At 46.5% G+C, this 17,855-nt stretch overlaps 3 protein-coding genes across 3 annotated transcripts; 2 read left to right on the plus strand and 1 right to left on the minus strand.

Annotated features, from left to right (window-relative positions):
- The first annotated feature begins 137 nt into the window (after nucleotides 1-137).
- LOC6033575 (probable ATP-dependent RNA helicase Dbp73D) lies at nucleotides 138-2,433 on the plus strand. Its single transcript, XM_038260463.1, has 3 exons — nucleotides 138-230; nucleotides 285-1,778; nucleotides 1,838-2,433. Exons 1-3 carry the CDS (start codon nucleotides 208-210, stop codon nucleotides 2,409-2,411), a joined length of 2,091 nt encoding a protein of 696 aa, XP_038116391.1. The 5' UTR covers nucleotides 138-207; the 3' UTR covers nucleotides 2,412-2,433.
- A 16-nt stretch (nucleotides 2,434-2,449) lies between these two features.
- Nucleotides 2,450-14,605, minus strand: LOC6033576 (acetyl-coenzyme A transporter 1). Its single transcript, XM_038260464.1, has 4 exons — nucleotides 14,390-14,605; nucleotides 13,982-14,320; nucleotides 12,680-13,864; nucleotides 2,450-3,031 (listed from the first exon to the last, which is right to left on the minus strand). The coding sequence occupies exons 2-4, from the start codon at nucleotides 14,207-14,209 to the stop codon at nucleotides 2,849-2,851; spliced, it is 1,596 nt and encodes a 531-aa protein (XP_038116392.1). The 5' UTR covers nucleotides 14,210-14,320; nucleotides 14,390-14,605; the 3' UTR covers nucleotides 2,450-2,848.
- Nucleotides 14,606-16,292: 1,687 nt separating this feature from the next.
- LOC119770246 lies at nucleotides 16,293-17,485 on the plus strand. The gene is given in 3 exon segments (XM_038264747.1): nucleotides 16,293-16,358; nucleotides 16,424-17,116; nucleotides 17,119-17,485. Coding segments are annotated over 2 exon segments (1,053 nt in total). The 5' UTR covers nucleotides 16,293-16,358; nucleotides 16,424-16,425; the 3' UTR covers nucleotides 17,481-17,485.
- The last annotated feature ends 370 nt before the right edge of the window (nucleotides 17,486-17,855 follow it).

Genomic DNA, 17,855 nt, shown 5'->3' on the forward strand with positions numbered 1-17,855 from the left:
GGTGCATCAGCAGTCGAATATTACTGTAGTACTAGCTTGGTATTTTAGAACATCAAGGTTTCAAACATTCGACCACCGTGACCGAATGCCATCCACCAAAAAAAAAAACGTCATCTCAATCGTAAACAAACCGCGAAACACATGTGCTAGAAGTAAACACGGCACGGGTAGTGGCACGACGTTGGAGTTCCACAAAATTCCGACAAAATGGAATTATTCGCAGTAAATCGGTAATACTTTTACAACCAAGTGTGTTGAATCGTACTAATCGCCCCCACTTGCAGCTACGACGAAACCAAACTCACCAAGAACGACGAGGAAGCGCAGGAGGAGTTGATCTTGCAGCGGTTGCAGCGATCCTTTCAGGAGAAGGCCGAACGTCGCAAGCAAAGGAAGAAGTCGCCGGAACCGCAAGGGGATGAGGAGCAGCAGGTTGCGGCTCCTGCGGAGCCAGAGCCGGAGGAACCTGCTCAAGAGAGTGAGAGTGAGGAGGATGAGAAAGCCGAGCCTGTGGTAGAAGAAGCGAAAGAGGATGAGTCGAAGGGGGAAGAACCTGCTGCGCAGGCTGAGCCGGATTTTCTGGTGCTGGGTGATGCCTACTTTAAGAAGCTGAAGCAGGTGGAGGAGATTTTGCCACCGTGGTTGTCCCATCCGACTGTAATTGATAGCGATCTTAGCAAGAAGGGCAAGTCGATTAAGAAGTTGGGGTATTTGGATGATCAGGTGAAGGCCAACTTGAAGAAGCTTGGGTTCAAGCGGTTGTTTCCGGTTCAGGAGACGGTCATTCCGTGGATTTTGGATGCGCACCAGAAGCCGACGCCGTTTTGGCCACGGGACGTGTGTATTTCGTCACCCACTGGAAGTGGCAAAACGTTGGCGTTTGCCGTACCGGTTGTTCAGCTGTTGCTGAATCGGATTGCTCCGGCCATTCGTGCTTTGGTCATTCTGCCGGTCAAGGAGTTGGCCGAGCAGGTTTTCGGCGTGTTTGAGAAGCTCTGTGAGGGAACTAAAATTCGGCCGCTGCTTTTGTCCCGCAAGCAGACGTTCAGCGTGGAGCAGTCTAAGCTGGTGGCTCGGTTCAACGGAGAGTACATACCGAAGGTGGACATTGTGGTGACGACGGCGGGTCGTCTCGTGGAACATCTTCACTCGACGACGGGATTCACGCTGAAGCACCTTCGCTTCCTGATCATCGACGAAGCGGATCGTGTCATGGACCAAATCCAGAACGATTGGCTGTACCACCTGAACAAACACGTCAAGCAAGAGTCTGACGAGTATCTGCTCGGGCGAGCGGCCGGCCAGCTGTCCCAGTCGGAACTGTTTGATAAACCTCGCCAACCGCACAAGCTGCTGTTCTCCGCGACGCTCAGCCAAGACCCCGAGAAGTTGAACACCTTCAAGCTGTTCCACCCCAAACTGTTCACGGCCGTGTCCGATCCGGCCAAGCGTCTGGCCGCCCTCGTGAGGCACCACCAGCAGGCGGAGGAGAAGCGTGGCAAGTTCATTGGCCAGTACGCGACTCCGGTGGAACTGCGCGAGCTTGTCTGCATGACGCAGTTCAAGATCAAACCGTTGACGCTGTTTGCCCTGATTAAGGAGAACGGCTACAAGCGATTCCTGTGCTTTACCAACTCGATCGACGGCTCGCATCGGTTGTCGTTTGTGCTGCAAAAAATGTTCGGCACCGAGCTTGTTATCGAGGAGTGGTCTTCGTCGTTGAGTCCACAGGCGAGGAAGAGCGTGCTGAGTCGGTTCGCGCTGGGAAAGGTCAACGGGTGAGTTGTTTGAGATACCTTTTTAACTTGATCGAAGTAAACAACTTCAACTCTTCCAGCATCATTTGCACGGACGCCCTCGCTCGCGGTATCGACATTGACGACATCGACGTGGTCATCTCGTACGACATGCCGCGCCACATCAACACGTACATCCACCGAATCGGTCGAACGGGTCGTGCCGGAAACCGCGGAACCTCCATCACGATGCTGATCGACGAGGAGCGAAAAAAATTCCAATCAACCCTGGCCGAGGCCGGCAAGCAGCCGCTGGAACCGATCGAAATCCGCTCCAACGCCGAGGAAGAATACGCCGTGCTGTACTCGGCGGCGCTGAACGACCTGCGCGAAGCCCTGGACCTGGAGAAGCAAACGATCCAGAAGATCCGCAGCGGAATGTCGATCGCCAACATGACCAAGGTGAACCTGCTGAGCAAGCTCAAGGATCGCGTCGACATTGACGGTGGGCACTCGAGCGAAATGATCAAGACGTTGGTGCACTTGCCGAGGGCGTGGACCAACGAATCGATGGAGAAGCGCGCCGGCGCCGGCGATCGCAAGCGGAAGCAGAAGCCGCAACCCGGCGAAGAGACGAAACGGCAAAAGATTGAGGGGAAAAACGTATCGGAATAAAGACTTTCTTTCGTTATTTACTGCAAACAAAACTACCCTTTCGTGTTCACTCGTTCTTTTATGGAATATCTTAATATCTTACACAAAGTGGATCAAAATCACATAGCTTTGCTACATATTTGTAAAAACATTACGGTGAGAAAAAATGCTCTACCCCCTTCTCTCTCTCTCTCGTTGGAATAATGAAATTGCGAATGGATGTTTGCCTCGTGGAATTTGTGCACAAAACTCACACTTTCGTTCAAAACCAAGTGTTTTCCCGCTTTTTTTCCTTTGCGCGCACACGACGTAAAATTTAAGCACTATTTAAAACAAAAAAAAATAATAATTTAACTCAAAATTTTCCTCTACTTAAAAAACTCAACAATCTACACCTGTCCTCCCGTGTGACGTTACTCGGTGGTCGGTTTGGTCCCTCAGATAAGCTGCATTAATTGCTAACTCGAGTGCGCCTTCTGGAGCCGGACGACGCGCCACGCCTTCAGCGGCAAGCTCTGCAGGTAGCGGATCTGGTGCTTGCCCCAGGCGTACCACAGGATGCCGTACACCAGACAGACGCCGATCTCGATGTAGTACCCGTCGACGTCGATGCGGCACTTGCCGCCGCCGGTGGTGCAGGCCTGGGAAAAAGAGAGGTTTGTTATTTTGTTTTAATTATTTCAGCCGAAAGGGGTCAAAAGATTTGTCCAGATTTTTAATGTATTTGGCAATCAACAGGACGAATTCAACAAATTTGGGGTCGCTGAACTTAATTTTTTTTTTGGTGGCAAATCTCGATCTATCTAATCTAACCCTAGCGCAGCCAGTCTTTCGGGGGCATCCTGGAAAATGCCTTAGGTTGATTAACACCTAGCATCCTCTTGTCATTATTAACATTGTATTTCCACAAATGCCCTGGACACTTTTGCCATGGTTATAGCGCCACAACTCGCTCTATTTTGTGACAAATCTCGATCTATCATCGATAAATTACGATCGTTACGATTTACTGTTGAGAAATTTGGATCGTGGATCGAGAAATTACGATCGTAATTTGTTATAGGTAGGGGCAGGGGGGGCAGAATGGCCCATGGGGGCAGAATGGGCCACCCTTGGTTTTGGGCTTTAGAATGGATTTAGACCAATTGTAAGGCAAGGGTCTTATAAAGGACGTCAAATAACATCACCATACCGAAAACGACGTTTGAATTCATTGTATTTTTCGAAATATGAGCAAAAATGTAAATTTATAGACAAAACTACGCAAATGTTGTTTATTTTGAGGTTCTTAAATAAGCTTTCTGAAAAGTTGGATTGTTTGAAAAAGTTTGCTCAATGCTTATAACGTTACTAGATACTACTACCAAGGTATACAAACAACAACGGAACCTTAAAATCATTTAGAGGCTTGGTGGTGGAAGTGTTAATAATGGAAGACGACGAAGATCAGATCACAGTAGACTACGAATAGGGGAGTCGGAGGTGTAATGGGACGACAGTCCAAAATAAAATTCATTCTATTGCAAACACTCAACTGAAGTAGTTCGGTCTCTGGCTAATCTCCCAAAAGGTTATGGGCCCAGGAAGATTCAAAAACTGAACACTTAGAAGAATTTTGAGAAGCAGTTATTTTTTCAAGAAGTTTACGAAAAGTTCCAGAGCAAGATGAGTCAAGCCGGAAGTTTCCCAGCCTTGGAACGGCTTGCTGGTCGCGAAAATTGGGCCGACTGGAAGTTTGCGATGCAGACGTACCTTGAAGTCGAAGAATTTTGGACCGCAGTGAAGCCGGCAAAGAAGGCGGACGGAACATATGAAGCCGTAGATGCCGTCAAGGATCGCAAGGCAAGAGGCAAGATCATCTTGCACCTGGAACGTCACAATTTTTGTCACGTGAAGGACACGAAGACCGCCAAGGAAGCGTGGGAAGCGCTCGAAGCCGCGTTCGAGGACGCGGGGCTGACCCGACGGACCGGCCTGATCAGGAAGTTCGGTTCGACGCACTTGGAGGACTGTTCGTCCATGGAGGAATTCGTGAACACGGTGATGTCAACCGCGCACCAGCTGCGTGGTATCGGAATGGTTATTCCGGAGGATTTGGTAGGTGGACTGCTGCTAGCAGGACTGCCGGAATCGTACCGCCCGATGATCATGGCTCTGGAGAATTCTGGAACGGTGATTTCTGGAGATTCTATCAAAACGAAGTTGCTGCAGGAGCTCCCGGTGACATCGGCAGGTGCGGCCTACTCAAGCAGGAAGCAGGAACGTAGACCCGAGCAGAAACGGCCACCACGACCAACCGGCGACAGCAAGGGTCCGAAGTGTAGGCGCTGTCAGAAGTTCGGACACATTGCGAAGGATTGCCGCTCAAAGGACTCGAATCGGAGGGACGGTGACGCTTGGTGTACCGTACTGTCAACCGTCAACGAGGACGACCACTGGTACTTCGATTCAGGGGCTTCCAACCACTTTGCGAAGTCGAAGGAAACGTTGGACAACCTGGAGAACTACAGTGGTACAGTCGTTGCTGCGAACAGAGGTGCCATGAAGGTCGTCGCGAAGGGAAGCATGAAGCTGTGGACCACGGTTTCACCCGACGAGAAGCCGATTGAAGTCAACGACGTGCAGGTAATTCCGGACCTGTCGACAAACCTACTCTCGGTAAGCCAAATCGTGAAGAGAGGGAACACGGTTACGTTCGACAAGGGTGGAGTGAAGGTGATCAACGCAGCCGGGGCCATCGTTGCCACCGGAAGTATGGTCAAGGACATCTTCAGGCTGAACCAGGCCGTACCGAAGCCTCAAGTGTTCGCGGTGACTGCTGCGGAATCGTTGGAACTGTGGCACAAGCGGATGGGCCATCTCAACTTCGACGGCGTGAGACGTTTGAAGAATGGTCTAGTTTCCGGAGTCCACTACAACGAGTCTGCTGTCGAAAAGTGCAAGGTATGCGCTATGGGTAAGCAGACACGTCTTCCGTTCAGCAAGGCTGGCTCGCGCGCAAGCGACCTGTTGGAGTTGGTTCACTCCGACATCTGTGGACCAATGGAGGTTCAATCCCTCGGAGGTAGGCGATACTACCTGAGCTTCATAGACGACAAGTCGCGGCGGATCGCTGTGTACTTTCTGAAGCAAAAGTCGGCGGACGAAGTCTACGACGCGTTCGAGGATTTCCGCTGCAAGGCGGAGAGGCAAACTGGTCGGAAGTTGAAGATTCTTCGCACGGACAACGGTAAGGAGTTCACCAACAAGAAGTTGCAGGTCTTGCTCAGCCGCTTGGGAATACGCCATCAAACGACGGTGGACTACACGCCGGAGCAGAACGGGCTTGCTGAACGCGGGAACCGGACCATTGTCGAGCGTGCGCGGTGCATGCTGTTTGACGCCAACCTACCAAAGACCTTCTGGGCGGAGGCAACGGGCACAGCGGTGTACCTGGCGAATCGATCTCCAACCAAAGGCCACGACAAGACACCGGAAGAGGTGTGGACTGGACGTAAACAAAATCTGGCACACATCCGTGTGTTCGGAACTCCAGTCATGGTGCACATCCCGAAACAGAAGCGGAAGAAGTGGGACGCCAAAGCCCACGAGTGTATTCTGACAGGTTTCGAGGAGGATATCAAGGCCTACCGCCTGTGGGATCCGATAGCGAAGAAGTTGATCAAGCGACGAGACGTAATTTTTCTCCGTGAAGGAGGAGTCCCGGCAAGTGCACCTGTCTTTGCAAAGCAACCGATGGTGATTCGTCTGGATTTTGAAGAACCCATCCCGTGTGTGCAGGAAGAAGACGAGCCGCCGGTGCAGCTGGAAGAAGCTGAACCAGTCGTTGATGATGTCCCACAAGAGCCTGAAGTCACAGCTGAACTCGAAAACGACAACGCTGAAGTTGAAGTTGAAGTAGAGGACGCCGAGCCCGTGGCAGGTCCCAGCTGTGACGTGACACCTATTGCGCTCCCCTCGCGACCATTACATCCGCCTGGGTCACCGGCGTTGTTGCGCAGCGGTCGGGAGCGCAGTCTTCCAGGCAAGTTCAAAGATTTTATTCTGTCGAGCAAAGGCCTGTCCCTTCCATCATTCACAGCCAACCTTGGATATGACGAGATCGTTTCGGACTCGGAAACAAGTGGAGACGAGAACTCGGACGATACACTAGTTGGATTTGCAGCCAGACGTCAGCCCACGAAGGGTCGAGATCCCGTTACACCGGCAGAGGCGATGAAACGTGGCGATGCGAAGCTGTGGAAGGACGCGATGGACGATGAGTACCGATCACTCATGGAGAACGGCACGTGGGAGCTGGTCCAGCTGCCCCCGGATCGCAAGGCGATCGGATGTAAATGGCTGTTCAAGACCAAGGAGGACGAGAAGGGCAACATCGTGCGACACAAGGCCAGACTCGTGGCACAGGGCTTCACCCAGAAGTTTGGCGTGGACTTCGACGAAGTTTTTGCACCTGTGGCCAGACAAGAAACGTTCCGGATCCTGCTGACGATCGCTAGCCGTCGGAAGATGGTGGCAAAGCACGTGGACGTCAAGACAGCGTACCTTCATGGCAAGTTGGAGGAGACCATCTACATGAAGCAGCCTGCAGGATACACAACCGGAGACGTCAACACTGTGTGTCAATTGAAGAAGAGTCTGTACGGGTTCAAACAATCCGCTCGAGTGTGGAACCACAAGATCGACGCAGTTTTCAAGCAACTGGGATTCAGCCAGGCAAAGGCTGACCCGTGCCTCTACGTTCGGAAGACTGGAAGATCAACAGCGTACATCATCATCTACGTGGACGACATGGTGATCGCTGCCGAGACTGAGGAGGAGTTTGAAACGATATTCAACGGCCTGCAACAGCACTTCACCGTCACGAACCTCGGTGATCTGAAGCATTTCCTGGGAATGGAAGTTGAGCGAGCGGCCGATGGATTCAAGTTGAACCAGCAGAAGTACATCAACAAGATGGCAAGTCGATTCGGTCTGCAGGATGCCAAGAAATCGAAGATTCCCTTGGATCCAGCCTACCTACAGCAGAAGGAGGAGAACGATCAGCTACCCAACAACACCGATTATTTGAGCTTGATCGGAGGTCTGCTGTACGTAGCTGTTCACACCCGACCGGACATTGCCGTTAGCACATCGATTCTTGCTCAGAAGTCGAGTCGTCCGACGCAGCTGGATTGGCAAGAGGCAAAGCGAGTGCTACGCTACCTGATGGGGACGAGCGATCACAAACTGCACTTGGGATCTACCGGTGCAGGACTGGAGATGTACGTGGATGCGGACTGGGCAGGCGACCACCGGGACCGGAAATCTAACTCTGGTTATCTGGTGCGTTTTGGCGGCGGACTCGTCAGCTGGGGCTCCCGGAAGCAGAGCTGTGTAGCGCTGTCATCAACAGAAGCTGAACTGGTGGCGCTGACTGAAGGATGCAAGGAGCTGATCTGGATACAGATGCTGCTGGGCGAGTTCGGGATCAAGATCAACCGAGCTGTGCCGATCTACGAGGACAATCAAAGCTGCATCAAGCTCGTGGACGGCAACAAGATCGAGAAGCGGACGAAGCACATCGAAACCCGATACTTCTACGTTCGCGACCTGAAGGAGAAGAAGATGATCGATCTGCAGTACTGTCCGACTGAGAAGATGTTGGCAGACATTCTTACGAAGCCGTTGCAGAACCTGCGGATCAAGATGCTGCGTGAAGAAATCGGTCTACTACCGGATCACGTCGAGGAGGAGTAATGGAAGACGACGAAGATCAGATCACAGTAGACTACGAATAGGGGAGTCGGAGGTGTAATGGGACGACAGTCCAAAATAAAATTCATTCTATTGCAAACACTCAACTGAAGTAGTTCGGTCTCTGGCTAATCTCCCAAAAGTTAAATTAAAATTCACTTGGGGGCAGAATGGACCACCCTTTTCCTGCCTTATAAAAACAATCAAAAGTTATGAAATTTGGATTAAATGGATTATTTCACTCCTGGTAGCTTCACAAATCACCTTTAATGCAACAATAGTTGATTTTTCAGTTGTTTTGACGCTTATTTGTAAAAATAGTGTCTTATTTCAAAATATTAACACTATTTTCAAAAATGTTTGTTTTGGTAAGTGACTATTTTTATAAAAGTGGTCCAACTTCATGGAAACTATGTTAAAAAGGTACCTTAAGTCATTTCTTATCTCCCTTCAACGTTGTATTAGACGAAATGGCTTGTTTTCTAAGGTGGCCCATTCTGCCCCGCAGGGTGGCCCATTCTGCCCCGCACCCTGGAAAAGTAGTCGAAAAAACATTTTTTTTAAAGTGGCTCAAAAATAGTTTTAAGCTAAAAATTTTCATCAACCAAGTATACAACATTGAAGGGAACATCCCAAAGCATAAGCCTACTACACTGTATTCAAAAGTTTTCATGTTTTTCTATGGTTTTTGGCGCATTTTACTTAGGCGGGCCCTGGGTGCAGAATAGTTGTCCGCAAAGCGGCCTCAATTTAGAACTGTCAAAGCGGAACCAATTTACTGTTCGCAAAATAATACCAAGGAGTGGCAAGTATTGTGATCGATCTATAATTTATTTTGTCACGAATAAAAAAAAGTCGATGGCGTCGAGCTATTAAGGTATTCGAAGTCAAAACATCTTAAGAAGAGAATTGAAATCGAGATTGGCATGATTCGTTGCTAACATTCAACAATCGCTATGTCTCACGCAAAACCTATGACGCTTTTTGAAATGTTAGCGACGAATTATCAATAACAATGAATGGTACCTGCCAAATAATATTGGATAATCTTACTCCGATATTATCACTGCACATCAAAGATACATAATCTCGGAACTTCCATTCGGTGGCTCTTCTGATTCACGAAATTCCACCCACTTTTGACACCATTTTTAATCACGTGCAAAACAAAAAAGGCCTCTTTTGGCCGCCCATCGTTAAGTATACGAAGAAAAAAGTGGGATGCACTTAATTTTACATTGAAAACATCAACATCAACAGGTCCAAAATGTTTCAAAACATTTCACTTCAGCAGCAAAAAATATGTCACGCTTGAGCTTGAACATAGCCTTCTACTTTGTTTATGTTTACAGCTGTAATGCTGTTGTATTACACTGAAAATATGCCACACTTTTTATTCAAGTGCCCAAACACTTGAATGATTGAATAAAGTCACATCGTAGATCTAATTGGTTTGTGTTTCAACATCAATCCAAACCACTATCAAATGCAAGTGTTTGGGCGGTTGACTTTTTGGTATTTTTTAACATGTTATTTTCATTCGGGTGGCTCAAGCTTTTCAATTGTTTTGCTCATGAATTTGTCCCACCTTCTTGAACTATTCAAAGTGATGAATAAAACACTTGAAAATGATCTTAAGATCTACCCAAAACAGGCACTATTCAAAGTCAACGTGATTATCCACATGAATTTAATGTGTTTCACTGATTGATTTTTGCGCGACTTTCATCGAAGGCTAGAAGCGAGGCAAGAACCAATAGCACAAAAAACACTCCCGTCTTCAACTGGCCGGCCGGCGCAGTGGTAGCGTGCACGGCTAGCAAGCGAGAACCTGTAAATCGCTTGTACGTACTTTTTTTTTCAACGCCATTTAAAATTCAAGTGTTTGGCTATTGACATTATTTCGTGGCCAATCACCGAAATTTCAAGTGTTTTGCGATTGATATTTGAGTGCTCTGTACAGCAGGGCCAGATCATGTGTAGAACACTTCGTTGAGCTGTGTAAGTTTTGCTCAGTGTAGTGGAGAGCAGTGGGGAGCTTTCGAAAATCACGATACGCATTCTGTCTTTTCAGCACCCAGGGCGGGCCATTCTGCCCCTATACCATTTTTAACATATTTTTTATTCAAGCGGAATATTAAACAAAAATCTAAGTACATTTTATTACTGTGAAAAAATTACAAAATTAAATAGAAATCTAAATCAATTTCTTTTTAATTTCAAACAATTTAAAAAACTCTTTTTTTTATTTCAGGAAAATTCAAAAATTAAAAAAAAATAATTTTAAATAAAATTAAAAATTTCTAAAATTTTAACAATTTTAAAAATATTGAAAATTTAATCTTTTTTAAAATTAAAAAAAAATCCAAAATTTTAAAAAAATTAACAAATTTAAAAATTACAAGAAATTTAAAAAATAAAAAAAAACAAAAAATTAAACAGTTTCTGAAGTTTTAAAAATTTCAAAAGATTTAAAAAATATATATATTTTTAGTCAATCCAAAAACTTAGGGCATGATTATTAGGCTTGAAAGGGCGTTTAAGAGGACGTTCAAGAAACATTAGCAGAAGAAAAATAAAACTAAACATAAAGATAGGTAGCTGTAACATAAACATAAAAAGCGTGGAGAGTGGAATTATTGGTCCTATACTGCCCATGTTCGCATAAATGTCCCATATGCAAAAACAGCAAGCTGAGAAAAACGCATTTGAAGTTTGTCCCATACATAAGGCTACGTGTTAAGTTTTCGCGAAAAACTGGATTTCCCCAAGATTTCTAGAACAAAGTACTGGATGTTATAGGCTCTTTTGAAAGAGCACACGATTTTGAACCAAACTGCATCAATAACTCGAAATCGATGAAAAAGCATATGGGACATTTATGCGATCAGGGGTAGTATATCCATTTTAACCAATTTCCATATTTATTTTTAAGTTGAATATTTTTTTTATTTATTTGTTTTTTCTGTATTTTTAAAATTAAATTTCTAGAGTTGTTTTTGAAAAGGTCCTATAAACATATGAAAGACAATAGCTTATAGGTACTTTTTTAAAAAAAAAAACTCTAGATTTGTAGACTTTTTATTCAATTTTATTTCGTTTTGCTTTAAAAATTTTAAATTAAAAACAAATAAAGTTTTTTTCAATTTCTAAGGGTTAAAAAAAGTAATTTTTGAAAGATTTCTGTTATTCAATTCCATTTTTTTTCGAAATATTTGAAATTGATTTTTTTTTTTTAAAAGATTTATGTAATTTATAATTTTTTTAAGTATTTAAAAATTTCCAAAACATGTTTGTTATGGTTTATTTTGCGTGATTTTTGTTTATTCAAGATCAAACATTATAACGCGCAAATTTTTTTAAAAAGATATAAACATTGAAATTTTAAACCAATGTTTCAATATTTGGATGAAAATAGTGTCTTAAAATGCATTTTACATGCAGTTGTTTTCCAATCATTACATTTCAAATATTGATATTTTTTCGCAAAAAAAAAACTTTTTGGGGGACTGTACAATGGTATTTCTTAAAAATTCTAAATGTTTTTAAAGGAGTTCAAACATGCTAAAAACGCATTTCAACTGGTTTCAGTTGATTAAACTTAAATTTTCATTAAAATTTTGAAGTTTCTCTAAAAAAATGTTTTGCCTCTCGATTTTTCGGGCCGACTTTAAACTTTGAAAAATATTTGCAACGGCCTTATTGATTTATTTTTAAATTTTATCAAAATTTAAAAAATTACAAAAATATTGATAATTTACAAAAATCCAAGTTTTTTTTTTCGCCTTGGGAACCAGACCTGCATCGCCCATACATTTCACACTGGGTAGTAGATCGAGGAATCACGATCGAGCTGTTTTTTTTTCTGTTCACTTACAGTTACGTTTTGATGCTGTCTTTTTTTGTCTTTTTGCTGAAATGGGACACCAAAAGTGCTCTAAAGTAATCTGGGGATATGTAATCCGAGATTGGCCCCAACCGGTTTGAAATTTCAAGAAAATAAAAATTACGTTTTTTTCATGATACGATTTGTTAAATTATTAATTTGTTATAGGAGCAGTCGTTGCTGAATGGTTACGATGTTCACTTTGTAAGAGAATGATCCTGGGTTCGATTACCATCTGCTCCCAACGAGAACGTTCTGGACTCATTGAATTTTGAAATTAATAAAAAAAAATGCCATGAAGCTCACTCCGTGGGGTTCGGGGTTCTGTCTTTAGGGTTGGTAAGCAAAAATGCTTTTCACTTGATCGCGAAGCATTGGTAGTTAAAGGAGGATTTAGACTGATACAGTTGAATTCAAGAATCGACCGAGAAAACAAGTTTGAAGTCGGTTGACAATTTTCAATCGCATTTTTCTCAGCTGCACTTTTTTGAACATGGGACAATTATGCGTAAAACGGAAGATTACTTAGCTTAAAAAAGCCTGAGCAATTTACAGAATTCATCCAATACGATGAGAAAAATTTAGCGAGTTCGAACCACTAGCCTAGGACTCCAAGCTAAACCGACGACATTTGCTTAAAAATCTAAAAAATCGCCCTTTTTCTTACCTCCTGCTCCACGCTCCCGGCACAATCGTTCTGCTCGTTGTTCGTGCAACTCCGCCACGTCAGCACGTCGACCATCCACAGCACCACGGTGGTGGGCCAGTTCCCACCCAGATTGCTCAGCGTGTTGAGCAGCGTCATGTACGTTCCGCCGACGGCCGGGTCGCTAATTCGCGCAAAGAACGCCATCACCGCAACAAACATACTGTAGAGAGCGATCTGATACAGGCCGTAGTTGGTCAGCAGAATCAGATAGTAGTAGTACGGAACGTGGTGGTCGTAGATCATGGCCGGGGTGAACCAGACGACGGCCGCGGCCAGTAGGGTGAGGGCGATCCGGTACGGGATGGCTTTGAGGTAGACTTCCATGGGTCGTGGGCCGGTGGTGTACTTGCTGATGACGAGCGGGAGGACGATCTGGAGCGGGACGAGGGGAACGACGAGGAGGGCGAGTTTATCTTTGGGAACGCCGGCGTCGATGAGCTTGAGGGAGCTGACGGCGTCGCAGGCGGCGAATCCGATTTTGACCGTTAGTAGAATGGCAGTTAGGATGAGGATGGGCTTCATTTTGATGATGTCCAGCAGAAGGCGGTACGTTTGCTTGATATTGAGATCTACGCTTTCCTCGTGCCCACGTTCGGCACTGGGCAGCGATTCACGTTTTAGCAGGGCTACCAACGTGGTCGTCACCAGGAACACCAATCCCCAGAACCAGAGGAAGCCCGGCAGCGTCACCAGACCTTCGTCCGCCGGTTCCGAGCGTAGATAGCTGTTGCAGAACTCGGCCGATTCCAGTGCCATGAACGCCACGTAGCCCAGGAAGTATCCGGCCGTCTGGCCAACGCTGTTACAAGTGGACGCGTGACCCACGTTGCAACGCTTCAGCATCGTCAGTGCCCACCCGTCGACGGCAATGTCCTGCGTGGCGGCGAGGAAGTTCAGCGCGAAAAAGATCCCCGTCAGGATGGGAATGTTAGGCGCGACGTGGGACGCCACATCGTCTCCCTCGGAGTTGCCCAGCCAGCGGTTCACGTGCAGGCTGAGGATCAGCATAAACAACCCGATCAGGTACTGCGTCGGGATGAGCCAGGACTTGCGCCGGCCAAAGCGTGACCAATACAACGAATCGACGATCGGCGCCCACAGCAACTTCATACTGAACGGCCAGTGGGCGAAGCTGAACTCGGCCTGAAAAAGGGACAATGTTTAACAATTATTGTTATCGCGACGCGTGATGCCTCCAACTCATCTCTTATCAACCCCATCGAGATAAGAGGCACAACCGGCCCAACCTTCAACACGCACCTGTTGTTTGTAGCTGGCGCCGCGATTCTGTAACATCATCGGGATGGCCGCCGCCAGCCCGATCGGAATGCCCTGCAGCAGGTACAGAAAGAACAGGATGGCAATGTTGCCCCAGTCGCCGCGCAGGTCGCTCCGTTCGTGTTTGTCCTCATCGTGGACAACGCCGGCACCGGTTCCTTTGGCCACCAGCAGCTGCTCCTTCTCCGCGGGCCGCTTCCGGACACCCATCGCTGGTTCTGTTTCTTGCTGGTGGTGCTGGTCCCGTTACAATCATTCGCGGGTTCGCAACGGTCAACCCGGTCTCGCTCTCGTCTTCTCCAACCAGAAGGTACACGTCACCTGTAAACGGAGGCAGAACAAAATTGTTGTTCAGGTGGCATATGGAAGGCGGGATGAAGGAAGCCTTACCCTTTTTTCTTTCAACGCTGTTCCGGGGAAGTTCTCAGAGTAAAAACGGAATGTTGTTGCGGTAGTTTAGAAGATTGACCCGTCGCGTCCAGCGTGTGTGGGCCAGGTCAGGCCACCGCACAAAAATCAGGCGATCGCGAACAAAAATAGACACGGAGGAGTCGCGAAAGTTGTTTTCGCTTTGCGAGGGCGAGTGACGTTTCGTTTTTGATTTCATCGCGGCCTTATCAAATGCAGTGTTGCCAATGTTCGGAAACATGATTTCAGAAGTCTGCAAAACAAACCCCCCGTTTGTTTGACACTTTTTAATTTGGAATATTTTGAATCTACAGAGGGTAAATTCGAACGGAATAGGGTGCTTAAGCCCTATGTAAATTAATATGTACAACGGTAAAAAACCATTCCCAGATCAACTTTCGTTGGGTTCGGTCGTCTTTTGAGCTAGCTTAGCACGTTTTTGACGGTGACGGCCATGGCGGCGGCCGCGACGGCGGAGAGTGAGTGGACGGAGCTCAGGGCTCAGGATGGAAGGCCTTAAAGAAAAGTGTGTGGGAGAAACCGGACGGGTTCCAACCCAAAACGCAGGCGGCGACGGGCATGGAGGTGGAAGACTCCGAAGGAGGAGGAGAGGACGGGGGCGAATTTCGTCCCGTTATCAAAGTTCGGCGCAGGATGGCTATGGAGGAGATCAACGTCGGCGATGGCCAGGAACTGGAGAAACTGCTCAGCAACAACAAGTTCAGCCCGCTAGCGGAGGAGAGCAACAACAACAACAATGCAAACCCAGCAGCAGAAAAAAACATCCCCGTGGTTACAGTTACAGCACCCGGCAAGTCGGCCGGGGAGAAGAAGCAGCCGCCGCTGGTGGTGAAAGCCACGAGCTTCGCCCACCTTGCGAAGGTGATGTCGTCATGTGATGTCCAGCCGGAACACAAACTAACGCGGTACGGCACCAAAATTAAGTGCTTCTCGAACGACGACTTCGACATGGTGCAAGCCCACCTGAAGAAGAACAAGGTGCAGCTCTGCACGCACGGAAAGCGCAGTGCGAGACCGCACCGGGTAGTAATGTGAGGTCTCCCGAACGTGGAACCGGATTACATCAAAGAGCTGCTTAGCAGCTGGACGCCTTGGTAGTACACACCATCAGGCGGAAGCAGCAGCTTCCCGCCATCGATGAGACGCCTTTCATCGTGCTCTTCCCCAAGGGGCACACCAATATCAAGGAGTTTAGTATGAAGGTGAATAAAGTGGGAACAGTCGTCGTCCGGTGGGTGGCCTACCGTAACAAAGAAGCGCACGTGGCCCAGTGCAAGAACTGCTTGCAGTTCGGTCACGGATCCAGTAACTGCCATCTCAAGCCCAGTACCCAGTCTCGACGTTCTAGCAGGATTCTAGCAAAATTCTTAGAGAGCTGGATATTCTTAGACACTAAATTTTGCAATTTCGATCAATTCCTATTTCCACAAAAAAGCATGAAAACCATGAATTTTGTCAAAACGTAATAGAAAATAGCAAGAATTTCATCATAGAGAGCCATTTGAAATTAATTAAGGTGTTTTTGCTATTAAAAATTGAGAAAAAGAAATTACGCCTTTTTGAAGAGCGTGCCTACATTTTCGCCCCCGTATTCGCCACCCACTCAACCAAAACAACGGTTTCGCCCGTCAGGTTACGCCACAAAGCAGAAGTAAACAACAGATTCGTCCTTTTGTTTTTTGTTCATTTTTCGGGTTTTTAAAGAAAAAACTGGAGGAAAGACTATTTTATCATTGTGAAACGTTACAGTTAGTGATAATATTGTCGCTCTGGCACTAAATCGAACCAAGCGATTTCCACTCTCGCCGCAATTTTTCTCTCCGCCGTTTTTCTGTCAAACTATATTTGGTATTTCTCGATCAGTGTGTAAGCCAAGTTTGTTGTCATCTGTCTTCGGTCATCTTGTTTTGATTGACGAAAATTGCTGTCGGTGGGTGAACACAACTTTTGCTTGATTATTTAATGAAAAAAAATAACAAAATACATTTTTTGCAGAAATGGCCAACATCATCATCCAAAACGTTCGACGACAACACGCCAGCGCTAATACTGTTTACCATGCTTTGTATGGACATTTTTTCTTGGGAATGTCTAAGAAAAGATTGGCAGAAATTTATGGCAAGGCACCGTCGACGATAACCGAGTGGTTTACTAAATTCGACCAAACCGGAGCTGTTAGCCGGAAGAAGCGGGCCCAGGTTTACAAAAAGTTTGGAGTGGAAATGCGGACATGGTTGGTTGAGCTTTACAATCGATATCCGATTCTGTTTCTTGATGAAGCTCAGTCAATGTTCCAACGAAAGTTCAAAATTTCGATCAGTGTGTCTTCCGTTTGGGCCGTATTGCACGAAGCTGGAATGTCCTGGAAGACCATAGAACGCCGGGCGATCCAGATACGTGAAGATGAAATTGTCCGGTACGTCCTCGAGCTGCTTTCAATTCCGTGGGACCTGTTCAACCTGGTGTTTTTGGATGAGGTCAGCTTCGATAATCGTGACATGCTGCGGACCAAAGGCTACGGCGTCGTTGGACAAAAGGTCATCTTTCGAGGAGAGTTCTGCCGCAAACCTCGGGCATCCATGCTTTGTTTTCTTGGCTCCGGTGGAATTCTGGATAGCTTCTGGACTGAGGGCACTTTCACACGGCTAAAATTCTTTGACTGTTGTCGTGATTTTGCCCTGAAGAACAAAAAGTTCAACGCTATCCAGGATTCCACTCCGTGTGGATTATGGACGGAGCCAAGATACATTGTGACCGCAATATCATAATGTATCTGAGGTCAATTGGCATTTTGCCAATATTTCTCCCAGCCTACTGCCCTTTTTTTAACCCGTTGGAGATTATCTTCGGGTTGATTAAAAAAGATTTGCAGCGCCACCATCGCCAGAACGAACCGGTTTTGCATGAAGTGCTCGATGCGATTAATCGATTTAAAACTTATTCGTGCCTCAAACTGTTCGAGCACTGTGGCTACTTTGCTGGAGGATCATTTTTGCCAGAAAAGGGATTGGGACAAGAACCGAAGAAATTTGGGCTAGATATTGTACCGTAAGCAATGAAGGAATAAAAGCACTGATTTAATAACGACTGATTACGAATTTGTTTATTTCATGAATGTTAGAAAACATGAATGTGATAAAATCACTTAAAAATGATTAAATGTGATCGATACCGAAGCCTACTGTTGGCTTAACTCGCTCTCCTCGGGTTGCACAGCCGATTCCATCGCAGAAAGTATATCTATGCTTGCGTTCGATTCCGCTTCCATGGTCTCCACCTTCCTGATTGCCCCTTGAATGATGTTAAATGCAGTGTGAAGATCCTCCTTGATCTCCCGGATTTGCTTCGACCATCGCGAATTGACCGTATTCGCTACGACCATTCCTCGATGGACTGAATCTAGGCGAGCTGCCTCGGACACTCCTAC

The sequence above is a fragment of the Culex quinquefasciatus genome, chromosome 3 (assembly GCF_015732765.1).
Source record: "Culex quinquefasciatus strain JHB chromosome 3, VPISU_Cqui_1.0_pri_paternal, whole genome shotgun sequence".
In the NCBI taxonomy this organism is placed as follows: domain Eukaryota; kingdom Metazoa; phylum Arthropoda; class Insecta; order Diptera; family Culicidae; genus Culex; species Culex quinquefasciatus.

Bases quoted from the DNA above. Each gene is read 5' to 3' on its own strand.
- LOC6033576 (XM_038260464.1), bottom strand. From the start codon at position 14,209: ATGGGTGTCCGGAAGCGGCCCGCGGAGAAGGAGCAGCTGCTGGTGGCC. The intron at 13,865-13,981 runs GTGCGTGTTGAA...TCCCTTTTTCAG, and splicing joins GCGCCAGCTACAAACAACAG to GCCGAGTTCAGCTTCGCCCA. The intron at 3,032-12,679 runs GTAAGAAAAAGG...TCTTTTTCCCAG, and splicing joins CCGGGAGCGTGGAGCAGGAG to GCCTGCACCACCGGCGGCGG.
- LOC6033575 (XM_038260463.1), top strand. From the start codon at position 208: ATGGAATTATTCGCAGTAAATCG. The intron at 231-284 runs GTAATACTTTTA...CCCCACTTGCAG, and splicing joins GAATTATTCGCAGTAAATCG to CTACGACGAAACCAAACTCA. The intron at 1,779-1,837 runs GTGAGTTGTTTG...CAACTCTTCCAG, and splicing joins GCGCTGGGAAAGGTCAACGG to CATCATTTGCACGGACGCCC.